The 26,445-nt window shown below is 46.5% G+C and overlaps 1 protein-coding gene across 1 annotated transcript; it reads right to left on the reverse strand.

Annotated features, from left to right (window-relative positions):
- Nucleotides 1-12,220: 12,220 nt before the first annotated feature.
- Nucleotides 12,221-13,171, reverse strand: LOC130293285 (olfactory receptor 5V1-like). Its single transcript, XM_056541787.1, has one exon. It carries the CDS (start codon nt 13,169-13,171, stop codon nt 12,221-12,223), a length of 951 nt encoding a protein of 316 aa, XP_056397762.1.
- Nucleotides 13,172-26,445: the final 13,274 nt, after the last annotated feature.

Here is a 26,445-nt window from a genome sequence, read left to right on the forward strand (position 1 = left end):
TGGTAGTTTAGCTTAGATTAGACAGCAAAAGGACTACAACTCCCAGCATGCCCAGACAGCAAAAGGCTGCCCAGGCAGGCTGGGAGTTGTAGTTTAGCTTAGATTAGACAGCAAAGTGACCACAACTCCCAGCATGCCCAGACAGCTGAAGGCTGCCCGGGCATGCTGGGAGTTGTAGTGCAGTGATGGGACCACAAATCCCGGCATGCCCAGACAGCTGAAGGCTGCCAGGGCATGCTGGGAGTTGTAGTTTAGCTTAGATTAGACAGCAAAAGGACTACAACTCCCAGCATGCCCAGACAGCTAAAGGCTGCCCAGGCATGCTAGGAGTTGTAGTTTAGCAGATGGGACCACAACTCCCAGCATGCCCAGACAGCTGAAGGCTGCGTGGTGATGCTGGGAGTTGTAGTGCAGTGAAGGCACCACAACTCCCAGCATGCCCAGACAGCTGAAGGCTGCGTGGTGATGCTGGGAGTTGTAGTTTAGCTGATGGGACCACAACTCCCAGCATGCCCAGACAGCTGAAGGCTGCGTGGTGATGCTGGGAGTTGTGGTGCCTTCACTGCACTACAACTCCCAGCATCACCATGCAGCCTTTAGCTGTCTGGGCATGCTGGGAGTTGTAGTCCGACCATGGACCTAGGTGCCCCCCCCCCCCCCCCCCCCCAAAAAAAAGGGACAGCAAAGTGCCACCCCTGAAAAGTGCTGCGTGGGACCAATGATCCCACCGAGTCCCATGGTAGGGCCGGCCCGGCGTTTACCCATAACCGTACATGTTGCCATAACTTTGAAATGAACTTTGCCTTAAAAACACCTCAGAAGTCCATAGATAAATCCTAGTGACCTAACAGTGTTATACGAGGCCTTTAGGGCTCTCAGACGTTACACACACGTTTTTGGGCTATTGGTGAAGAACAGGTTGGGACAGAACTAGTTCAGTCAGAACCGGCACATTTTGGAAGAGTTCGGCAAATCATCTCTATTCTCCACCATCACATTCTGAACCTGATTCTGCAAAGATGAGCGGCACAACTTAAATGCTGCTTCTCTCTCCCTACAGATCGGGGCCATCACTGATCAGTTTGCAGGACTTTTTTTCCCCTATGGCTTTTAGTGACGGTCCCGTCTGCCCCTATAACATTTTTCAGCATCTGCAACAGCTGGAGGCACACTGGTTGGGAAACACTGATCTACAGTATTAATTCTGAGCTCCTGCAGCATCTAAGGCAGGATTCACATCTTCCTGTAACCATCAACCTGTGGTCAGCCAACGGCGGTCCAGGCACGATGAGAGTTGTAGTTTTGCAACAACTAGGGCCTCAGATGCTGCAGAACCTCATAGCACAGAACTTAGCTCGTGCAATGCATCATCAGGCACACTATGATGTTGTGCAGCAGCTGAGATTTGGGTTATGTTCTTGCAGATGATTCTTTATAGTCCAATAACTGGGACAGAGTACTGTATATACTACACCCTGGAGAGGATGGAAAATATTATCATTAACCCCTTAACGACCCAGGACATACCGGTACGTCCTGAGTCCTCTCCCTTTCTATAACGCCGTGGCCTTGCATCGTAGCAGGTCAGGCCCGGCCTCTGACCCATGGCTAATAGCGCACTGCACTGATCGCGGTGCCGCTCTATTAACCCTTTAGATGCAGTGTTCAAAGTTGATCTCCGCGTCTAAAGTGAAAGTAAACTACCCCCAGCTAGCTCAATGGGCTGCTCGATTCCGCCGCGGCGAAATCGCGGTGTCCCAAACAGCTGGAGGACACGTGGAGGGCCCCTACCTTCCTCCTGCGTGTCCGATCGCCGATTGACTGCTCCGTGCCTGAGATCCAGGCATGATCAATCAAGCTGCAGAATTATTGATCAATGTTATCCTATGGGATAACAATGATCAATGTAAAAGATCAGTGTGTCTGCAGTGCCTATGGGGGCTATAACATTGCAAACAAAAAAGTGAAAAAAATAAAATAAAATAATAAAGATCATTTAACCCCTTCCCTAATAAAAGTAAGAGTCACTTCCCTTTTCCCATTTGAAAAAAAAAACACTGTGTAAATAAAAATAAACATATATGGTATCACCGCGTGCGGAAATGTCCAAATTATAAAAAATATATCGTTAATTAGACCGCACGGTCAATGGCGTACGTGCAAAAAAAAATCCAAATTCCAAAATAGCCTATTTTTGGTCACTTTTTATATCATGAAAAAATGAATAAAAAGCAATCAAAAAGTCCGATCAATACAAAAATGGTACCACTAAAAACTTCAGATCACGGCGCTAAAAATGAGCCCTCACAGCGCCCCATACACGGAAAAATAAAAAAAAAGTTATAGGGGTCAGAAGATGACAATTTTAAACGTATACATTTTCCTGCATGTAGTTATGATTTTTTCCTGTAGTACGACCAAATCAAACCTATATAAGTAGGGTATCATTTTAATTGTAAGGACCTACAGAATAAAGATCAGGTGTAATTTTTAATGAAAAATGTACTGCGTAAAAACAGAAGCCCCTAAAAGTTACAAAATGGGGTTCTTTCTTCAATTTTGTCGCACAATTAATTTTTTTTTCCTTTTCGCCGTAGATTTTTGGCTAAAATGACTGATGTCACTGCAGAGTAGAATGGGTGGCGCAAAAAAATAAGCCATCATATGGATTTTTTGGTTGCAAAATTGAAAGATTTTTTAAAGGTAAGGAGGAAAAAACGAAAGTGCAAAAAAACGGATCGTTAAGGGGTTAAAGCGAGAGGAGGCAAGACATGTCCGTCAGTGGATGCCATAGGAAACAAAAATAAAAGTTCTGCAAAACTGATCAGTAGGAAGAGAGAAGCAGCATCTAAGTTTCACCAGAGCAGAGCAGTGTTTCCCAACCAGGGTGCCTCCAGCTGCTGCAAGACTACAACTCCCAACATGCCCGGACAGCCGTTGGCTGTCCGGGCATGTTGGGAGTTGTAGTCTTGCAGCAGCTGGAGGCACACTGGTTGGGAAACAACGCTCCAAAGGTTCTGAGATCAGAATGTGATGGCCCATTTACATTTCTAATAATGATATTATTATTATTTATTAATATTATTGAGATATAATTACAATACATTTATATTAGGATCCTATACATTAGTCAGAACACATAACCCGGGTTATATTACGTCTCGCATCGGATCAGGATTCTCACCTCGTACACGGATCTGTTCCCCCACATGTCACATACTGTAAAAATGATTAAGTAGAAATGTAGAAAGTAAATGTAGAAATTATGTAGAAAGTAAAAAAAATTAAAGTCTTGTAATGTGTAATCTATGAGCAGGAGCGACCGTCCCCCGCAGATCAGTGTGGTGACTTCTCATCTGTATTTAAGCTCTGCTCAAAGCCTTCAGGGGGGAGAAGCTTCACCCCTGGGGATGTGTAAGGTGCCGGGAGATGGGTGAAAAATAAACGTAGCTTTTATTATCTTATCTTCTTATAATTAACTTTACTGGAGTAAATGCAACAAATTGTAACAGTGCGACTTTTTCAGCAATGAGAAGGTTAAACAATCTCTGAAGTGTTTGCAATGTTGACCGCATCAGGTTATAACTATATGGACTGATGTTCTCCGGTGTTTGGGACCTTGAGGTTAATATTGAGCGCTGTCTTAGTTTTTCTTATCTGGGACCTCTGGTATGAGGATTTCTCATTTTGTAATGCAGCTTCTATTATAAACTCTTTCTCTCTGCAAAACAGCTCTTGGGGCAGGCTGTCTCTCTCTCTCTCTCTCTCCATACAGCAGCTCTTGTGGCAGGCTGTCTCTCTCTCTCCATACAGCAGCTCTTGTGGCAGGCTGTCTCTCTCTCTATCCCTTTCAGTATAGTAGCTCTTGTGGCAGGCTGTCTCTCTCCCTCTCTTTCCCTCTCCGTACAGCAGCTCTTGTGGCAGGCTCTCTCTCTCTCTCTCTCTCTCTCTCTCTCTCTCCCTCTCAATATAGCAGCTCTTGTGGCAGGCTGTCTCTCTCTCTCCCCCTCTCCGTACAGCACCTCTTGTGGCAGGCTGTCTCTCTCCCTCTCTCTCCCTCTCTGTACAGCAGCTCTTGTGGTGGGCTGTCTCTCTCCCTCCCTCTCCCTCTCAGTATAGCAGCTCTTGTGGCAGGCTGTCTCTCTCTCTCCCTCTCCGTACAGCACCTCTTGTGGCAGGCTGTCTCATTCGCTTTCCGTACAGCACCTCTTGTGGCAGGCTGTCTCTCTCCCTCTCCGTACAGCAACTCTTGTGGCAGGCTGTCTCATTCGCTTTCCGTACAGCACCTCTTGTGGCAGGCTGTCTCATTCGCTTTCCGTACAGCAACTCTTGTGGCAGGCTTTCTCTCTCTCTCCCTTTCTGTATAGCAGCTCTCTATTTTCAACTTAAAGGGGTATTCCAGGAAAAAACTTTTTTTTATATATATATCAACTGGCTCCAGAAAGATAAACAGATTTGTAAATTAGTTCTATTAAAAAATCTTAATCCTTTCAGTACTTATGAGCTTCTGAAGTTAAGGTTGTTTTTTTTCTGTCTAAATCCTCTCTGATGACACCTGTCTCGGGAAACGCCCGGTTTAGAAGCAAATCCCCATAGCAAACCTCTTCTAAACTGGGCGGTTCCCGAGACACGTCATCAGAGAGCACTTAGACAGAAAAGAACAACCTTAACTTCAGAAGCTCATAAAAGGATTAAGATTTTTTAATAGAAGTAATTTACAAATATGTTTAACTTTCTGGAGCCAGTTGATATATATATATAAAAGTTTTTTCCTGGAATACCCCTTTAAGGACCTTTCGTTTTTGCATTTTTGATTTTTCCTCCTTCCATTCTAAAAATCATAACACATTCAATTTTGCACCTACAGACCCCTATAAGGGCTTAATTGTTGCATCACCAATAGTACTTTGTAATGACATCACTTATTTTATAATGTAATGTGCAGTGAAACCAAAAAATAAATATTTGTTGGGTGAAATAAAAAAAGAAACACCATTTTCTAACTTTTGGGGACTCCGGTTTCTACGCAGTGCACTTTTTGGTAAAAATGACACAATACCTTTATTATGTTGGTCCATACGGTTGCAAGAATTCCTAATTGGCCAAATGTACTAAATACTCCGTCCCCAACAAGATGTCAGCAAGGTTCTTAGTTACAGCCGACTGTCTTCCTTCAGAAGGACCTCTGCTGTTTTACAGATCCACAGGGGTCTCTAGCTTTTTTTTCCCTCCTTGATGGGGACCCTGGACCTTTTTGGAGAGCCCTCATATTTCACTCAGTTACCAGGGCACTTGTCTTACCCCTCTTCCCATTTGAACTAACTAGATAAAAAACACATATCCAAGTAGCAGGCCACAGCGCCAAAGGATGTAAGACTCCTTAAATTCTTGTAAAGAGAAATGATTTATTGGTTCCTCACATGCAACGTTTCGGCATGAGAAAGGCTGACAGCCGAAATGTTGCATGTGGGGAATTAATAAATCACTGCTCTTTACAAGAATTTAAGGAGTCTTACATGCTTTGGCGCTGTGGCCTGCTACTTGGATATGTATTGACCCCGGAGTGGCCCTCCAGTTGACCACTGGCTCGGTGGACTGGTCCTGTGCTGTCCTCCATTTTCTTTTTCAGCATAAAAGTTTATTATACTTGGTAAACCTAAACATAATGTTTCTGTTTACAGGACCTTTGATCACGTTTAGTTTTACTTTACTTTCTCTGCTCCCTTTGTTTGATAACTTATATACTGTATAATAGGAAACCGATAGATGAGGATAACATATGACAGCAGGATCAGACTACATAGGGTTTGTTTGTAGTCTGTAACCATGGAGATCTGCATAAGCACTGTATACACAAGGGGCAGGAGAATTACAGTTAGAGATGAGCAAACTTACAGTAAATTCGATTCGTCACGAACTTCTCGGCTCGGTAGTTGATGATCCTGCATAAATGAGTTCAGCTTTCAGGTGCTCCGGTGGGCTGGAAAAGGTGGATACAGTCCTAGGAAAGAGTCTCCTAGGACTGTATCCACCTTTTCCAGCCCACCGAAGCACCTGAAAGCAGAACTCATTTATGCAGGATAAGTCATCAACTGCCGAGCCGAGAAGTTCGTGACGAATCAAATTTACTGTAAGTTCGCTCATCTCTAATTACAGTCATGGCTACTTCATTTTCCACTGTTATTGCATTTGAGCAATACAAAAAAATGTTAGAAAAGGGTGGCATGTCATTTAAAGGGGTACTCCGCTGCTCAGCGTTTGGAACAAACTGTTCCGAACGCTGGAGCCGGCGCCGGGAGCTCGTGACGTCAAGTCCCGCCCCCTCAATGCAAGTCTATGGGAGGGGGCGTGACAGTTGTCACGCCCCCTCCTATAGACTTGCATTGAGGGGGACAGGCTTGAAGGATAGGGGATAAGATGTCTGTCCTGGATATCACTACAAGCTGCTTCCAACATTGGAAGGACATCGCAGAAGAAATGGTTGATGTGATGATCTCCCCAGAAGGTTAGTTTTAAGGTCATCAAGATGTGAAACACAGAATTCAACCACCCACAGGCCAAGCACCCGGCAACAAAGCCCGAGCAGAACCTCTTATTCATAACTGAATGGTACCGGAGAGGATTCCATATGGCTACATATCGGTCATAGGCCATGGATGCCAAGAGAAAACTTTCACACCCTCCAAAAGAGAAAAAGTTATAGATCTGGATATCCAGCATAGCCGGTAGGCTGACCAAAGAGAAGCACATATCTATTAAGGAGAGACAACTCAAGAGGAAATACATGGGTGTCTACCTGGATGATGCTAAAGACAGTGAAATTCCCAAAAATGGTCATCATGTAAATTATGGTGCATGCACGCTACGTTTCTTAAGATACGGGACCGTATACGGCTGGGGAGAGGGGGAGAGTCGGGGGCGGGGCACCGCACGCTGCCATATGCGGTCCCGTATCTAATGTATTTCAATGAGCGACCGGAGTGAAACGCTGCCTCCGGTCGGCTCCGTTTTGGCCCGTATACGGTTTCCCAACTGGACCTACAAACGTAGTCAACAGCGTTTTTAGGTCCGGTCGGGAAACCGTATACGGGGCAAAACGTAGCCAACCGGAGGCAGCGTTTCACTCCGGTCGCTCATTGAAATACATTAGATAAGGGACCACATACAGCAGCGTGCGGTTGCCCCGCCCCTGACTCTCCGACCCCTCTCCCCAGCCGTATATGGTCCCATATCTAAAGAAACGTAGTGTGCATGCACCTTTACAGTGATTATAAGTGAGAATTTAACTTTTCTTCTGAAAACCTAAGAGGATAAATTCATCCAAAGAAATGTTATTAGGAGCTGGAATCCAGTCAGTCCTCCCGAAACTGTGGGACAGAGATTAGAATCAACTGGTTCGATACCAAATACAACTGGACACCCTGGAGCAGTAGAGGGGGCTTCTTTATGGTTTCTCATGTGGGATGTTTATCCAGTAGAAGGGGTTGAAAGGGTTTGTACCAAAAATTAGTCATATTAGGGTATTAATGTGAATAAAATTATGGACTGTGACCCTTAAGGCAGAAGGAGTAGGGGGTTTATTGTTCATTATTAGCGACTCTATAGCTATAACTTGCTTGGCCCTGTATATACTATGGGGGATATTGAACACAGCTATTCTACTAGCCATGGTTCTTAAAGGGGTTATCTAGGTTTTATTAACTTTTCACTATCATGCCTGTGATGTCAAGTTATGTCTTAAGTGCTTTATTTGCCTTACATGTACGGGGTGGATCGACCACTTTTTTGTGATTTCATGGTCCCCCCAGGTTCAGCAGTCCTTCAGTATCTGGTTGTCCTGAGCCTTTGATGGGATCGTGTTTGGCTGTTTGTGTTCAAATCTAAGACTACCTGCCATCATCTTGTTAAATGTTACAATCCTCCCAGTTCACAGCCCCCATAATGATAAACCACCCCTGCCTTTATTTTTTTATAATTTTTTCGTTTTCTACCTTTACATTGCTTGTATTTTCTGCTCAGTCTCAGTCAGATTCACAGACTGGGAAGGGGCGTTCCCCGGCAGACGTGACATCATCTGAAGAGCCCAGAGCAGTTCAGTGTGAGATGAGCTATGATTGGCTAAGGCTGCACACACACCCCCCTCAGCACTCCAGACTGCATTTCCTGATTTTGGACTTCTGCCAGGCCAGCTGGAGTCCAAAGTCTGTGCAAGTGATGGGGGTAAATGTGCTCTGGACAAGTAAGGAGACACCTAGTGGCAGCTTTCTTAACCCCTTAACGACGCAGGACGTAAATGTACATCCTGGTGAGCTGGTACTTAACGCACCAAGACGTACATTTACGTCCTATGCATAACCTGATAGCAGCCAGGGACCCGCCCATAATTTCGGACATCTGCGATCGCGCGGATGTCCGCCATTAACCTCTCAGATGCCGTGATCAATACAGATCACGGCATCTTCAGCATCGCGGTACTTTGAATGGATGATCGGATCGCCCGCAGTGCTGCCTCAGCGATCCGATCATCCAGCATGGCAGCCGGAGGTCCCCTCACCTGCCTCTGCTGCCTTCTACGGGTCTTCTGCTCTGGTCTGCAATCGAGCAGACCAGAGCAGAAGATGACCAATAATACTGATCAGTGCTATGTTCTATGCATAGCACTGAACAATATTAGCAATCGAACTATTAAAGTGTAAAAGTAAAAGTTAAAAAAAGTTTTAAAAAAAAGAAAAAAAATGTGAAAAACTCCCTCCCCCAATAAAAACGTCAATTGTCCCATTTTCCCTATTTCACCCCCAAAAAGTGTAAAAATATATATTTTATATACATATTTGGCATTGCTGCATGTGTAAATATCTCAACTATTAAAATAAATTGTGAATGATACCGTACGGTGAACGGCGTGAATGTAAAAAAAAAAAAGTCCAAAATAGCTGCTTTTTTATAACATTTTATTCCAAAAAAAATTAATAAAAAAAGTATTAAAAGTTTTATATAAGCAAATATGGTGTCAATAAAAAGAACAGATCACGGCGCAAAAAATGAGCCCTCATACCGCCGCTTATACGGAAAAATGAAAAAGTTATAGGTCTTCAAAATAGGGGGATTTTAAACGTTCTTATTTGGTTAAACAGTTTGCGATTTTTTTTAAGCGCAACAGTAAAAGAAAAGTACGTTATCATGGGTATCATTTTAATCGTATTGACCCAGAGAATAAATAACACGTCATTTTAACCGGCATGAAAACGAAACCTTCCAAAATTTGCAAAATTGTGGTTTTCTTTTTAATTTCCCCACACAAATAGTATTTTTTTTGCTGCGCCATACATTTTATGGTAAAGTGAGTGATGGCATTACAACGGACAACTGGTTGCGCAAAAAACAAGCCCTCATACTAGTCTGTGGATGAAAATATAAGAGTTATGATTTTTTGAAGGCGACGAGGAAAAAACGAAAACGTAAAAAACATAAAAGTTCTTAAGGCCCAAATAGGCTAAGTCCTTAAAGTGTTAAACACAAATAAAGTACATTAGAAAGATTTTTTATTTACCATAAGGAGTGCAATAGCAAACACATTTTTAATAATAGGGCCCATTTAAGTGTTTCATTGTTTTGTGTAAATACAAAATTGAAAAATAAATTATAATAGGAGTAAAAAACTTAAAGTTATGGGAGATTTGTGTTGATGTTTTCATTTTATAGTATTTTTATATTCTATATTTCTAGCTGGATTTAAAAAAAATAAATAAAAAAAAAAGGCAGGAAAATTTTTATTTAAAAATTCATATTTAGCCAATGCATTTGATCCTAGTGACCTTACCAGGCCGCTGTTTCTTCTTTGAATTAATTCTTCTGGTTTCAGCTTTCAATAATAGGTAAACTGTCAAAATTGGAGTCTATAATAATTAATTTTTGGGAAAATTCTGTTCTTTGCCCATTCTGCTGAAAAGCTCCCACCTTTTGTTTTGTTCCCACCTCAAAACGTCACTGTTGGGGTTTTTAGGGTGATGTGCGGCCATTTCTCCTGCAAACATGATGTGTATTATGGCACCAAACAGTTCCATTTGTTCTCGCACTATATTCTCCCAGGATTTCATTGCCATTTCCAAATGATGTGCAGCAAACTTTACACGATCTTCACCATGCTTTATATTCAGCAATGGAGTCTTGATGGCTGAGTGTGCATACAGGACATGGCGATGTGTGGTGAGTGTGCATACAGGACATGGCGATGTGTGGTGAGCGTGCATACAGGCCATGGCAATGTGTGGTGAGCGTACATACAGGCCATGGCAATGTGTGGTGAGCGTGCATACAGGCCATGGCAGTGTGTGGTGAGTGTGCATACAGGACATGGCGATGTGTGGTGAGTGTGCATACAGGCCATGGCGATGTGTGGTGAGTGTGCATACAGGCCATGGCAGTGTGTGGTGAGTGTGCATACAGGACATGGCGATGTGTGGTGAGTGTGCATACAGGCCATGGCGATGTGTGGTGAGTGTGCATACAGGCCATGGCGATGTGTGGTGAGTGTGCATACAGGCCATGGCGATGTGTGGTGAGTGTGCATACAGGCCATGGTGATGTGTGGTAAGTGTGCGTACAGGCCATGGCGATGTGTGGTGAGTGTGCATACAGGCCATGGCAGTGTGTGGTGAGTGTGCATACAGGACATGGCGATGTGTGGTGAGTGTACATACAGGACATGGCGATGTGTGGTGAGTGTGCATACAGGACATGGCGATGTGTGGTGAGTGTGCATACAGGCCATGGCGATGTGTGGGGAGCGTGCATACAGGCCATGGCGGTGTGTGGTGAGCGTGCATACAGGCCATGGCGGTGTGTGGTGAGCGTGCATACAGACCATGGAGTGCATTACTTACTGCTTTCTTTGAGACAACACTACCTGCTAATTCCAGGTCTTTTTGAAGCCTCCACAAGTGTCCTCGGCTCTTGGACAACTCTTCTGATTATTCTTCTCACTCCTTATCTGGTTGAGGCAAATGTATGGTGAAATGATTGTCTTTCCCCTTTCATATTATGGCCCCAACATCGCCCACTGGAACATTCAGAAGCTCAGAAATGCGCCTGTAACCAGCATCATTGTTATGTTTTGCAACATTCAGGTTGTGAAGGTCATGAGGCAGCTCTTTGCTTTTACCCATCACGAGATGTGTCTTGTGTTACACCTTGGCTATGAGACCTTTTTTGTAGCCATCAGTTGGAACTGAAGCAGCTGACATGGGGCTGGATTGATTTTTAATTAGTGATAGACCTCAGCTGTTGTCTTGGCTTTCCATGCCTTTTTTTTGCATTGTTCAATACTTTTCCCTGTGCCATTTTATATTATTATACAATATGGTCTGAGCTTATTTGTTTTGGTTTATTTGTATGTATGAATTACATGGGTTGTTAAGAGCATCTGGTAAAAAAAATCATGTCAATAGCCCCTTTGGAAATCTATTTAGTGAGGAAAATGATGACATGTGTAGCACTTTAGTAATTTCTTCCACTGTAAGTTTCATTATATATAAATGAATGGTGGTTGTGACTTTTCTAGACTATGACAAGTAAATACCGTATTTATCAGCATATAACATGCATTTTTTAAGCTAAGATTTTTAGCTATCTGCTTGTTATACGCTGATAAACTATTTCTGGCCCCGCAAAAGCTGCTGCGGTTCAATTATTTAAAGCGTCCGTCTTTAATTAAGTACCTTCAACGGCTTCTGTGGGGCCAGAGTCCCACCGCCATTGCCTGATTCCCTCCTCATCCCCAGGCTTCATATTTACCTGTCCTGGGGTGCACTCCTGCAGGTTCTGATACCGGCGATGTCCTGCGCTGTCGCTGCGCGCTGATAAATGATGTCCTCAACGGGACATCACTCGTCATTGTGCAGTGCACAGCGACAGTGTAGGACACTGCCGGAGCCTGCAGGAGTGCACCCCAGGACAGGTAAATGTGAAAGCCAGGGATGGGGAAGGAATCGGGCGGCAGCAGCGAGACTCTGGCCCCGCAGAAGCCGCTACAGTAACCGCAGCGGCTTTTGTGGGGCCAGAGTTTATCGCGCTATACATGCACCTACACGCACCCTCATTTCACAGAGGATATTTGGGTAACAAATCTTTTTTACGCAAATTTCCTTGGAAAAATGAGGGTGTGTGTTATAGTCTGGTGCGTGGTACACCCCAATAAATACAGTATCTTCGCTGAATGGATCTATTTAGATCTATCGAAAAATACAAAAGTCTTAATAACTTTCCTTAGGGCCCTCTTCACATCTTTATTTCTCAGGCTGTAGATTATGGGATTCAACAATGGAGGGACCACACTACATAAAACTGATGAAACACGGACAGTAATGAAATAATCTCCAGAAATAGGTCCATTGTAGTTAAACATAGCAGTTATGTAGAAAACACTGACGACGATGAGATGAGAGGAACATGTGGAGAAGACCTTCTGTCTTCTTTCTAAGGAGCGGATTCTTAGGATAATGAAGATGATCCGTATGTAGGAATTCATCACCAGAAGAAAAGGAGACATCCCTAGAAATACAGCGACCACATGTAACAACACTTGGCTGCTCTGGATATCACTACAAGCTGCTTCCAACATCGGAGGGACATCACAGAAGAAATGGTTAATGTGATGATCTCCACAGAAGGTCAGCTTCATGGTCATCAAGGTGTGGAACACGGAATTCCACAACCCACAGACCAAGCACCCGACAACAAAGCCTGAGCAGAATTTTCTATTCATAACTTTATGGTAACGAAGGGGGTTGGATATGGCTACATATCGGTCATAAGCCATGGTAGCCAGAAGAAGACTTTCAGATCCTCCAAAAGAGACAAAGAAATAGAGTTGTGTGAAACATCTATGGAAGGATATCCTCCTATTTCCGGTGATAGCATTGGCCAGCATAGCCGGGAGGGTGACCGTAGAGTAACAGACGTCTATTAATGATAGACAACTCAGGAAGAAATACATGGGCGTCTTAAGGTCGATGTCCACCTGGATGATGGTAAACACGGTCAAATTCCCAATAATGGTCATCATGTAGGTAACTGCAATTAAGAGTGAGAATATAGCCTTTCCTTGAGAAAATCCTAGGAGGATAAAATCATCCAAAGAATTATTACTCTGAGCCGTCATCCGGTCAGTCATCTCAACACTATGGAAAAATCATAGAATTTGTTGGTTAGAAAGAAAATAAAACCTAGCCGGCTCGAGGAGAAGTTGGGTCTTTTTGATGGCTTCTCCAGGGGAATGTTTGCTCAGTGTAAGTGTTTGAAATGGTTTGTCCCACAAGTAGTCAAGTTGGGATATGAATATGGATAAAATCCTAATTCTACATACGACAAAGCTTCATTTTATAAGGTCAGTGGAGAATCTGAAAGACATTTAGATGAAGACCTAAAAACATGACATTCTGTTGGATGCGGTGTGTGTAGTTCAGAAATAATAGAGCAAGCAGTTGTTGGTATATAACATTGTCTTTCTTTGTAAGTGAGGTATGTATGAACAAGGGGTGAGGACTGTAATAAACACTTACCCTTCCCACATTGCGACTCTTTACTGTGCGGGTTTCCTTATATTAGGTTGGTGACCCCTTTTATCCATGCTCATTCTCCCGGATCAGGCACATTTGCAAGTAAACAGTCACGCAAAAGTTTTATCTGGATTCTGCACATTACAGGTTCACCTCTAACCCCTTCCATGTGGAAGGTCTAAGTGTCTGCATCCTACAGTTTATCCGAAGTTTTTTAATATGACATTGTCTAAATTAATAGCCAGTTGTACATTCCTTTGGTTGTCATTTTACCAGGCAGAATGCTGCTTCTACCATGGATTAGATCTTATAGTTCTGACTTGTAATTTTGCAAGTTTTTGTCCATCTTAGGTGGAAAAATAAAATAGGACAAAATCATTATTCGTTTTTGATTTTAAAGAAAGGAGACGTGATGCTGATGGATTGTGCTTTCTGCCTTTGTGTTATGTGAACCTCCTCATATATAACCAGTCACAAAACTCTCCATGGAGGAGCAGCCCCAGAGGGAGGTACATAGACGACGTTCACAGAGACTCCATTTCCTTATGGGAGCCAAAAGTCATTAAAGGGGTACTCCGGTGGAAAACTAATTTTTTTTAAATCAACTAATGCCAGAAAGTTAAACAGATTTGTAAGTTACTTCTATTTAAAATGCTTAATCCTTCCAGTACTTATTAGTGGCTATATACTACAGAGGAATTCTTTTCTTTTGGGCTTTCTTTTCTGTCACAACCACAGTGCTCTCTGCTGACAACTCTGTTCATTTTAAGAACTGTTGAGAGCAGCATATGTTTGCTATGGGGATTTTCTCCTGCTTTGGACAGTTCCTGACATGGACAGATGTGTCAGCAGAGAGCGCTGTGGTCAGACAGAAAAGAAATCCAAAAAGAAAATAATTTCCTCTGTTTTATACAGCTGCTAATCAGTTGATAAAAATTTTTTTTTCCAATGGAGTACTCTTTTAAGGTCAATTATTTCTATAATACAATGAATAATGTATTACATTTATAAATTACATTTATATTTGGATGTTTATTGTTGTTTAAAGAGGTTTACTGTATTTACATTAATGCATGGAAGACCTTTGGCAAATTAGAATTACATTTTATTAAAGTAGTTGTCCCATCATGACTACCACTGTCCATATACCCTACTAGGCATTATAAAAGGGTGACCCAGCTCCCTATGAAGCACAACAGAGAGCAGCATTCCAGATATTATGCAGCCAATAATTAAAATGGCCATCAGGGAATATTTCACCTGTAGTGATCACTACATGGAAAATGCCTTACTGTCCTCAGCTACCTCATCAATGTAAGCCAAGAGCTGTGGCCATCATCTATAGTCATGGTGGATTTAATATGAATGGAGTTGTCTATTCCCCAATATCGCGCCACACCCCTACCCCTTAATTCCCTGGTTGAACTTGATGGACATATGTCTTTTTTCGACCGTACTAACTATGTAACTATGTAACTATGTAACTAACTATGCCCAGAAAACTCCTTTTATCAATTTTTTATAGGAAATATGGAAATAATCATAGAAAAAGAATAACTTCTCTGTGAGCTTGGAAGAGCTTTGCTTTAGCATGAGGAGACCATATAGTGGCTGAATGACACAGCCTGGAGTTGGCGGCAGCATGAGAAGACCATATAGTAGCTGAATGACACAACCTGGAGATGGCAGAAGCATCAGGAGACCATATAGTGGCCGAATGGCACAGTCTGGAGTTGACAGCAGCATAAAGTGGCTGAAGGACACAGCCTGGAGTTGGCGACAGCATGAGGAGAACATATAGTGGCTGAATTACACAATCTGGAGGTGACAGAAGCATGAGGAGAACATATAGTGGCTGAATGACACAGCCTGGAGGTGGCAGAAGCATGAAGAGAATATATGGCGGCAGAATGAGACAGCTTGGAGCTGGGATCAGCATGAGGAGAACATATGGTGACAGAATGAGACAGCCTGGAGGTGGCATCAGCATCAGGAGTCCTGAAAGTGACCCAGTGACAGAGTGGTGCAATGGGTGGCAATACCAGTAACCAGTGACGAAGGTGGGTGAAAAAAGAAGAACTTGGCATCAGATATATGGCATCAGGCAGGTGGCAGGATCAGAATAGTATCTGAGGCAGGTAGGCAGAAGAAAACAGTCTGTTTTGTAAAAGTGTTAGTGTGCACAAGTAAGTTTTGAGGATAGGCATTACGTAAAACTTTTAATAATATTCTTAGGATAAAATATATGTGTCCCAATTTTTTTTTTAAATCAAACAAAAGGAAAGGTGTGCAAAAAACGCCATGTGCCACCTACACCACCCAGTATTGATGTGATGCAAAGACCTCTAAAACGTGGAAGGGAACAACGTATGGTTCATTGTAATCCGTGGGGGTAAAAACTTCCCCTGAAAGGCCCTACTCTGGCATTATTAATTCCCTTCTTGGCAAGTGTTACTCGCCCTATAAAGGGGCGGCCCCACAGAGGAACCTCTCCCTATTTCCATCTACAAACACTGCAATTTCAGTATTTTTAGGGGGAAATAGGGAGAGGTGTAAGTCGAGTAAGATGGAAGGGAACAACGTATTGTCCATTGTAAAAACTTCCCTCATAAGGCCCTAATATCGCGCTATTAATTCGCTTCTTGGCAAGTGTTACTCACCCTAAAAAGGGTGGCCCTACATGGAGTTTTGGTGTGGCACCATGGTCAATCTACTCTTATGAATGAGGCATTGGTGGGAAATCCTGGCTGATCCATGCCTGATTCATCTTCACAAAGGTCAGTCTGTCCACATTTTTCGTGGACAGATGAGTTCTCCTCGGGGTTACTATTGACCCCAATGCACTAAACACCCACTCTGATGGCACACTACTGGCAGGACAGCTTTTCCAGGGCAAACTCTGCTAGTTGCGGCCACAAATCAAGTTTGGCTGCCCAGAAGTCCAGCGGATCTTCAAGGTGTGTTGGCATGGTCATGTCAAGGTATGCCACCACCTGCTGGTGTAGGTCCTGCTCCAGGTCTTCCTGCTGCTGATGAGTTGCTTCACTATGCGGGTGAAGAAAGGTGGACTACTGTAGACTCAAGCTGCTGCTGATGGAGCTGGTACTGTTCCTGCCACCCCACCTCTCCCCAGCAGCCATGGCAGTGGAAGGTCAGCGCAGAGGGCCCCCCAAGTCAGACCTGCGAGGGGATGGACGATGGCGTTGATAGGCATCGGCCAACTGACTACGTAGGATGTCTCTGTAGTAGGTCAGTTTGTCCTCCCTCTCAGTGGGTGTAAAAAAAAAGCCCCATTTTGTGCCAGTAGCAAGGGTCCAATAAGGTGGCGACCCAGATGTCATCCCCCTGCCGAATGGTAACAATACGGTGGTCACTACACAAGCAAGTGAGCATGCATTTGTGCAAGTGACTCAGAGGGACTCCCTGCCTCCATCTCCACTGCATACTGCCACGGTGTGTCTGGGTCCTCTGTCTTGCCTTCCTCATAACCCTCTAGCTCCACTAGCGGCTCCTGCTCCTCCTCTCCTGTCAGATGACTAGAAAAACCACCCATTTCGTGAAACCTAAACTGTGCCCCACTATGCCCCCCCACCTCCTCCTCCAGTTCAGCCCCCGCAGGACTCATGTGACCGTGAGAAATAGGCGCCACGTCTCCAGTGCCCTGACCAGCCATTGTTTCCAACACGTGTTGTAGTAAATGAAGCAGTGGAATGACGTCATTCATCCCGTAATCCTGGCGACTGACTAATAATGTGGCTTCCTCAAAGGGCCTGAGCAAATGGCAGGTGTCATGTATGAATTGCCACTGGTTGACATTGAAGTTACACAGGGGAGCCCCCCTATCCGCTTGGATCATCAAGAAATCAGTGATGGCTTTTCTCTGTTCGTATAGTCGGTCCAACATATGGAGGGTGGAATTCGAACGTGTGGAAACGTTGCAAATAAGTCTATGTTGGGGGAAACTGTTCTGACGCTGCAGCTCAAGGAGGGTGTCCTTTGCGGTGTACGAGTGGCTGAAGTGCATGCAAAGTTTCCTTCTCATTGTTAGGATATCTTGGGGAACTCTTCAGAAATCGCTTAACAACCATATTGAACACGTTTGCCATGCAGGGCGCATGGCTCAGGCTTCCTTGTCGCAGCACAGACAAGATGTTATTCCCATTGTCGGACACCATGGTTCCCATTTCCAGTTTTTGTGGAGTAAGCCATGATTCGATTTCTTGATGAATGACTTTTAGCAGTTCCTCCCCTGTGTGACTCCTTTGGCCAAGGCAAACCATGTGTAGAACAGCGTGACACCGCCGTGCCCTGCACACATGGTATGCTGGAGGGGCACTGAGACTTGTCCGTGCAGTGGAGGCTGATGACACATTGGAGGATGAGGAGGCCGAGTCGCACACTGTCACAGGACCAATGGCCTTAGACCGTTGAGGCGTAAGCAGAGTGACCTGTACAAGTTGTTGTTGAGGCTGTGCAGGAACCACATTCACCCAGCGGGCAGTAAAGGACATGTATTGTCCCATGCTGTAGTTATAGCTCCACACGTCGGAGCTGCCGTGCACTTTGGTACACACTGACAGGCTCAAGGACTGGCCCACCTTCTCTTGCACAAAATTATGCATGGCTGGTACTGCCTTCTTTGCACAGGAATAACGGCACTCTCCAACTCGGCTCGGCACAAGCCATCAGTTTTCTGAAAGGAGCAGAATCCACCACTTGAAAAGGGAGGGACTGCAGCACCAGCAACTTGGACTGGAGCACATTCAGCTTCTGTGCCGTTGGATGAGTGGGCGCATACTGTTGTTTCTTGGACATGGCTTCACCGAGGAGGAGCAGGAGCATCTGGAGCGACAGAAGATGGGTATGACACACAGCTCCCTTCAGCTGAGGTGGTGGAGCCTTGGCTGGCTGAAAAAGGGAGCGGTGTGCCACTGGGTGATGCAGCAGGCTGGACCACCACATCGGAGCCACGGTTCTCCCAGGCCGCTTTATGGTGACACTGCATATGTTTAATTCCAACAAAGAAGACAGGACTGCACTCACCATACAACAAAGCTTTCTTGGTGTATTCCAGGCATGTCAATCAGGTGCGGTGGTGGAGGCGGGGGACGTAAGTGGGACAGACTGTTTCATGCTCTCACAGCACTTCTTCTAGCCGGTATACGACTTCCGCACAAAGTGTGACGTCATATATAGGCGTTGTCCCGACGAGCGCTCCGGGTCCCGCTGCGTCCCCGGAGCGCTCGCGGCGTGCTTTTGTATGCAGCGCTCCGGTCGGCACCGCTGACCGGGAGCGCTGCGTCCATGTTCTCGGAGGGGACGCGATCCGAGGTGCGGGACGTGCCCGCTCTCGGATCGCGTCCCGTGTCTCTCACCCACCACGTCCTCCTTCACAGCCCCCCCGATGCGCGCGGCCCCGCTCTCTAGGGCGCGCGCGCGTGCCGGCTCTATGAAATTTAAAGGGCCAGTGCACCACTAATTGGTGCCTGGCCCAATCAGTTCTAAACATATAAAAACCCACTTCCCCTTCCTGTCCTTGCTGGATCTTGTTGCCTTGTGCCCTGAGAAAGCGTTATAGTGTGTCCCAAGCCTGTATACCTTGACCTTCTGCTGTTGCCCCTGACTACGAACCTCACTGCCTGCCCTGACCTTCTGCTACGTCTGACCTCGCCTCTGTCTAGTCCTTGTGTACCGCGCCTGTCTCAGCTGCCAGAGAGGTCGAGTCGCTACTGGGGAACACAACCTGGTAGTTACTGCCGCAGCAAGTCCATCCTGCTTTGCGGCGGGCTCTGGTGAACACCAGTAACTGCTTAGAACCGATTCCCCAGTACGGCCCGCGTCATCGCCTCTCTGGTACAGGGGATCCACCTCCAGTGTCTTCACCAGCCACTAGTCCGGACCCTGACAGTAGATCCGGCCATGGATCCCGCTGAGGTACCGCTGCCAAGCCTCGCTGATCTCACCTCCCTGGTTGCCCAGCAGTCCCAGCAAATTGCTCAACAAGGACAACAGCTGTCGCAGTTGACCGCCATGATTCAACAGCTCCTGCCTCCACAGCCTCAAACGCCAGCTCCAGCATCTCCTCCTCTCCGAGCTGCTGCTGCTTCTGCTAGAGTCCGCCTGTCTCTCCCAGATAAGTTTGACAGGGACTCTAAAAATTGCCGGGGATTCCTGTCCCAATGCTCCCTGCACTTAGAGATGTTGTCGGACCAATTCCCCACTGAACGGTCTAAGGTGGCGTTCGTCGTCAGTCTACTTTCCGGGAAGGCCTTGACCTGGGCCACGCCGCTTTGGGACCGCAACGATCCTGCCACTGCCTCAGTCCAGTCCTTCTTTTCTGAAGTCCGCAGTGTCTTTGAGGAACCTGCCCATGCCTCATCCGCAGAAACTGCTTTACTGAACCTTGTTCAAGGAGACTCTACCGTGGGCGAATATGCCATACAATTCCAGACTTTGGCCGCTGAGTTGGCCTGGAATAATGAGGCTCTCTGCGCGACCTTTAAAAAAGGTTTATCCAGCCATATTAAGGTTTGTCTGGCCGCACGAGAGATACCCTCCTCCCTGACTGAACTCATCCAGTTGGCTACCCGCATTGATATGCGCTACATTGAGAGACGTCAGGAGCTCCGCCAGGAGAAAGATCTCGTTCGCACCAGGCGATACCCGCGCCTGGCTCCTCTCTTCCAGCATCCTTTGCAGCCTGTTACTGTGCCTCCCGCTGAGGAGGCCATGCAAGTGGACCGGTCTCGCCTGACCCAGCAAGAGAGGACTCGCCGGAGGAACGAGAACTTATGCCTATACTGTGCGAGCTCTGAACATTTCCTAAAGGACTGTCCCATTCGTCCTCAGCGTCAGGGAAACGCTCGCACCTAGTGATCGTGGGAGAGGCGTCACTGGGTGTAAATTCTTCCTCTCCACGCCTGACTATTCCAGTGCGGATTTCTCCAGCTGATAAAGCCTCCTTGGACTCTGGTTCAACAGGAAACTTCATAAAAACCTCCTTCATCAACCGGTTTAACATCCCTGTTATACGTCTAGTCAAGCCCTTCTATATTTCCTCAGTTCACGGAGAACACCTGAATTCTACCGTGCGTTACAGCACGGCCCCCGTACGCATGACCGTGGGGGTTCTCCATCAAGAAAGGATTGAGTTCTTTGTTCTGCCTAATTGCACCTCAGACATCCTTCTTGGCTTACCCTGGCTCCAGCGGCATTCTCCTACCCTCGACTGGACCACGGGGGACATAAAATCCTGGAGTTCTTCCTGCCACTCACGCTGCCTTAAGTCGCTTCCCACCAGCCAAGTCTCTATTGCTTCTCCTTTGCTCGGCCTTCCAAATGCCTATCAGGACTTTTCTGACGTCTTTTGCAAAAAACAGGCAGAGGTCTTACCACCACATAGGCCCTACGACTGCCCTATTGACTTGCTCCCTGGGACCACGCTGCCTCGTGGCAGGATTTACCATCTCTCCGCTCCGGAAACCGAGGCCATGACGGAATATATTCGGGAGAATCTCAAAAAAGGTTTCACCAGGAAGTCTTCTTCTCCTGCTGGAGCAGGATTCTTCTTTGTTGCCAAGAAGGATGGGTCTCTACGCCCTTGTATTGACTACCGCGGGCTCAATAAGATCACTATAAAGAACCGCTACCCTCTGCCACTCATCTCGGAACTCTTTGACCGGCTGCACTGAGCAAAGATTTTTACCAAGCTTGACCTCAGGGGCGCGTACAATCTCATCAGAATTCGTGAAGGAGATGAGTGGAAAACTGCTTTTAACACTAGAGATGGTCACTCCGAATACCTGGTCATGCCATTCGGTCTTTGCAACGCCCCCGCAGTCTTCCAAGACTTTGTCAATGAGATCTTCCGGGACTTGTTGTATACTTGCGTGGTGGTCTATCTCGATGACAATCTAATCTTCTCCTCCAACATAGAGGAACACCGCCTCCATGTTTGCCAAGTGCTCCAGCGCCTCCGAGTTAACCATCTCTACGCCAAAATTGAGAAATGCCTCTTTGAATGTACCTGTCTTCCTTTCTTAGGATATCTGGTCTCAGGACAGGGCCTTCAAATGGACCCCGATAAGCTCTCCGCAGTCTTGGATTGGCCACGCCCCTCTGGACTTCGCTCTATCCAGCGCTTCCTTGGATTCGCTAATTACTACCGTCAGTTTATCCCCCACTTCTCCACTATCGTGGCTCCCATTGTGACTCTGACCAAGAAACATGCGAATCCAAGATCATGGCCTTCCCAAGCAGAAGAAGCTTTTACTCGCCTTAAGGCCGCCTTGGCCTGCGCACCAGTCTTGACTAGGCCTGATCCACTGAAGCCATTCTTCCTTGAGGTGGATGCCTCTTCAGTTGGAGCCGGGGCGGTTCTTCTTCAGAAAAATGCTAAAGGAAAAAACGTCACTTGCGGTTTTTTCTCTAAAACATTTGCCCCTCCTGAAAAAAATTACGCTATTGGCGACCGAGAATTGCTGGCCATTAAAATGGCTCTCGAGGAGTGGAGGCATCTCCTGGAAGGGTCTCTCCACCCGATCACCGTCTACACTGACCACAAAAATCTGTCATACCTACAGTCCGGTCAGCGCTTAAATCCTCGCCAGGCCAGGTGGTCATTGTTCTTCGCTCACTTTAATTTCCAGATACATTTTCGTCCTGCAGACAAGAATGTCAGGGCGGATGCCCTTTCTCGTTCCACTGATACCACGGAGGCAGAAACCGCTCCCCAATACATCGTTTCCCCTGAGTGTCTGATCTCTGCTGCTCCGGCTTCCCTGGCACCAGTTCCTCCAGGAAAAACCTTTGTCCCTCCACGTCTTCGCCTCCGGACTCTCAAATGGGGTCATTCCTCCCACCTGGCAGGTCACGCTGGAATCAAAAAATCCACTCAGTTGATTGCCAGACACTATTGGTGGCCTTCCCTTGAAAAAGATGTAACTGACTTCGTACGCTCCTGTACTGTCTGCGCACGTGATAAAATTCCTCGCCAAAGGCACGCAGGTCTTCTTCTTCCTCTGCCAGTACCCGATCAGCCTTGGTCACACATAGCGATGGACTTCGTCACTGACCTTCCTGTATTCCATGGCAACACTGTCATTTGGGTGGTCGTTGATCGATTCTCCAAAATGGCCCATTTCGTTCCACTCCCTGGCCTCCCTTCTGCGCCACAATTGGCGAGACATTTTTCGTCTCCACGGACTGCCTACGCATATCGTCTCCGATAGAGGCGTTCAATTCGTCTCGAAATTCTGGAGAGCACTCTGCACCCAATTAAAGATTAAATAAAATTTTTCCTCCGCCTACCACCCGCAATCTAATGGACAAGTGGAGAGAATAAACCAAATCCTTGGTGACTACCTGCGACATTTTGTCTCCTCCCGCCAAGATGATTGGGTTGACCTGTTACCCTGGGCCGAATTCTCGTACAATTTCAAAGAGTCATCCGCCAAGTCTCCATTCTTTGTGGTGTACGGCCGTCACCCACTTCCCCCCCTCCCTATCCCCACTTCATCTGTAGTCCCTGCCGTAGATGATTTGACCCGGGACTTTGGAAGGAGACTCAAAAGTCGCTCTCGCTAGCCTCCTCTCGTATGAAGAAACATGCGGACAAGAAGAGAAGAATTCCTCCTGTCTTTGCCCCTGGTGACAAAGTGTGGCTCTCTGCCAAATATATTCGGTTCCGTGTCCCTAGCTACAAGCTGGGTCCACGTTACCTCGGGCCATTTAGGGTCAAAAGTCAAATCAACCCTGTCTCTTACAAGCTTCATCTTCCTCCTTCTCTTCGTATTCCTAACTCCTTTCATGTTTCCCTTCTCAAGCCTCTCATTCTTAACCGCTTTTCTCCCAAGGTCACCGTACCTGCTCCTGTCTCGGGCTCCTCTGACGTCTTCTCGGTTAAAGAAATTCTCGCTTCAAAGATTGTCAGAGGTAAAAAAAAAATTCTTGTTGATTGGGAGAATTGTGGTCCCGAAGAGAGGTCTTGGGAGCCAGAGGACAATATTCTAGACAAAGAGCTCATTTACAGATTCCTTGGTTCCAAGAAGAGGGGGAGACCCAAGGGGGGGGGGGTACTGTCACGCCGAGCGCTCCGGGTCCCGCTGTGTCCCCGGAGCGCTCGCGGCGTGCTTCTGTATGCAGCGCTCCGGTCGGCACTGCTGACCGCGAGCGCTGCGTCCATGTTCTCGGAGGGGACGCGATCCGAGGTGCGGGACGTGCCCGCTCTCGGATCGCGCCCGCTCTCGGATCGCGTCCCATGTCTCTCACCCACCACGTCCTCCTTCACTGCCCCCCCGATGCGCGCGGCCCCACTCTCTAGGGCGCACGCGCGCCGGCTCTATGAAATTTAAAGGGCCAGTGCACCACTAATTGGTGCCTGGCCCAATCAGTTCTAAACATATAAAAACCCACTTCCCCTTCCTGTCCTTGCTGGATCTTGTTGCCTTGTGCCCTGAGAAAGCGTTATAGTGTGTCCCAAGCCTGTGTACCTTGACCTTCTGCTGTTGCCCCTGACTACGAACCTCGCTGCCTGCCCTGACCTTCTGCTACGTCTGACCTCGCCTCTGTCTAGTCCTTGTGTACCGCGCCTGTCTCAGCTGCCAGAGAGGTCGAGTCGCTACTGGGGAACACGACCTGGTAGTTACTGCCGCAGCAAGTCCATCCTGCTTTGCGGCGGGCTCTGGTGAACACCAGTAACTGCTTAGAACCGATTCCCCAGTTCGGCCCGCGTCTCTGGTACAGGGGATCCACCTCCAGTGTCTTCACCAGCGGCTAGTCCGGACCCTGACAGGCGTCATGGTAGGCGGCGTTGTGTCAAAACAAATTGAACATGTGATCAAAATAAACAACACATGGTGTGAGGTCATGTGATCGTAGCATGAACAATGGGAACCTGGCTGAAGATATTCAGGTAAACAACAAAGACATGTTTGTCTCTAAGTGATAATATATTTATATGAGTGGAATCACAAAAATGGTGGCAGTTCTATTCGATCATTGAGTCCCAAAATGCCTGCCGCTTCAAGCTTCATAATCAAATATGCCTCTTTGCGTAATAGGGTAGCATGTCTATCTCCACCTCTTGGGAGTGTCTTGACCCTTTCTATGCAGGCAAATTTTAGGACTCGTGGATCTCCTGCACGGACTTTTCTTACGTGTTCCAATAGTCTAGGGGCACCTATTCCAGTTCGGATAGATCGAACGTGCTCACGAAAAAGGACATAGAGTTAATGAATGAATAGTTTAACCTACGTAAAAGAAGCCGCAGGGGCACACGATGAAATACGTTGACGCAGGGCCGTGTTGCCAACATTGGGATCCTGTGGATCCTCTGGATGCTTTATGAAAAACTGCCACACCGCCGAGTAGCTGATTTTCCCATCAACAGTCCGCACTGATTGACTGCTACTGCCACCGACTCCAGGAACCCCTGTTCCACTACCTGCCGCGAAGCAGGTGTACCCCGGGCACGTTTGGCTCCAGACTTTCCACTTCTGCCACCATGCTGACTGCCAACCATGCTACCACCTTGCTGGCTCCGCTGCTGCCCCATGGGCAACCTGCAACCCTCTTCTCCTGATGATGATGAAGCCCCTTCTGCAATCATCATCGAGTTGTGTCTGCATGTCACTGATGTCCTCCTCAGGTTCCTCAACAGTGTCTGCTTCAGGAACCTGAATGCTGGCAACACCGCCTCCCACGCCACTCTCCTCATCACTACTTGTCCGCCTAGTGGAGGAAGAGGCAGATGTCTCCTCCACTTCTTGGCTGGGCAGTAGCTGTCCTCTAGATCGTCCTCACTAAATAGTGAAGCTGAACCCACAGCATAAGATACTTCTGTGGGGGAGGGAACAGCATAGGACAGAGGCAATGGGAGGACAGTGAGTGCTCCCGGGCCATGCCAACTGAGGGTTGTGTCTGAGGAACCCACCAACTGTTGACTGGGGGTGTCAGATGTCACTTGTGATGAAGTGGATGACCGTGTTAACCAATCATTGATGGCACATGTGTTGCTGGGGAGTAGAATATGCTTCACTATGCTTAAAACAGTATTTGTCTACAACACCAGCATATGTTTACTTTTGAGCAGGTGTGTACTTTTGCCTGGTCTTTCACAGTAACTAGGCCCTTAAGACTTTAACAGGAACAAAATGGTACACCACTTAGATGTATGTATGTATTATGCACTTATGAGGGGAGTACAAAGCGCTCCAGTACGCTTAAAACAGTATTTGTCTACAACACCAGCAGGTGTGTACTTTTGCCTGGCCTTTAACAGGAACAAAATGGTACACCACTTAGATGAATGCACAGGTTACACTTAATAGAGGACAATACGCTTTTAGTGCTCTGCTCACCCTAACTGGCTGGCTACTATTAGCTTTTCAGTTGTTGTACACACCCAAGTTGCTGTGTACTACACCCAAAATTGCACTTTCTCTCTCAATCTCCCTCCCTTCCCTATCAGTGCTTCTAGGCTGGATTTGGGCTTGAGGTGAATCACTGCTGTAAAAAAGCTATTCTGTGCAACACACACTGCTGTATGTCCCTCTCTTTCTGCAATAGAATGCTGATGTGAGTGGCCGCAAGATGGCTGCTGATTATATAAGGCTGTGACATCACAGGGGTGGCTGGCTGCTGATATGCTGCATGCTGCATGTGATTCAGGGTCATCCCACCGACCCTTGTTCCCTCCTTCCCAGGATTCCTTGTCCCATGTCCTTACATGTGGATCCGCCATTTTAGATGCCTTGGAGCCTGGACCACACTAAATGGAGATCATCAGATTCGATTTGCTCATCCCTAGATAAAATCATCCAAAGAATTATTGTTACGAGCCATCGGTGTCTTAACTCAATCATCTCAAAACTGTGGGAAAAATAGATTA

Source organism: Hyla sarda, chromosome 10, assembly GCF_029499605.1.
Source record: "Hyla sarda isolate aHylSar1 chromosome 10, aHylSar1.hap1, whole genome shotgun sequence".
Taxonomy (NCBI): Eukaryota; Metazoa; Chordata; class Amphibia; order Anura; family Hylidae; genus Hyla; species Hyla sarda.

Coding starts and splice junctions, on each gene's coding strand:
- LOC130293285 (XM_056541787.1), bottom strand. CDS start 13,171: ATGACTGACCGGATGACGGCTCAGAGTAATAATTCTTTGGATGATTTT.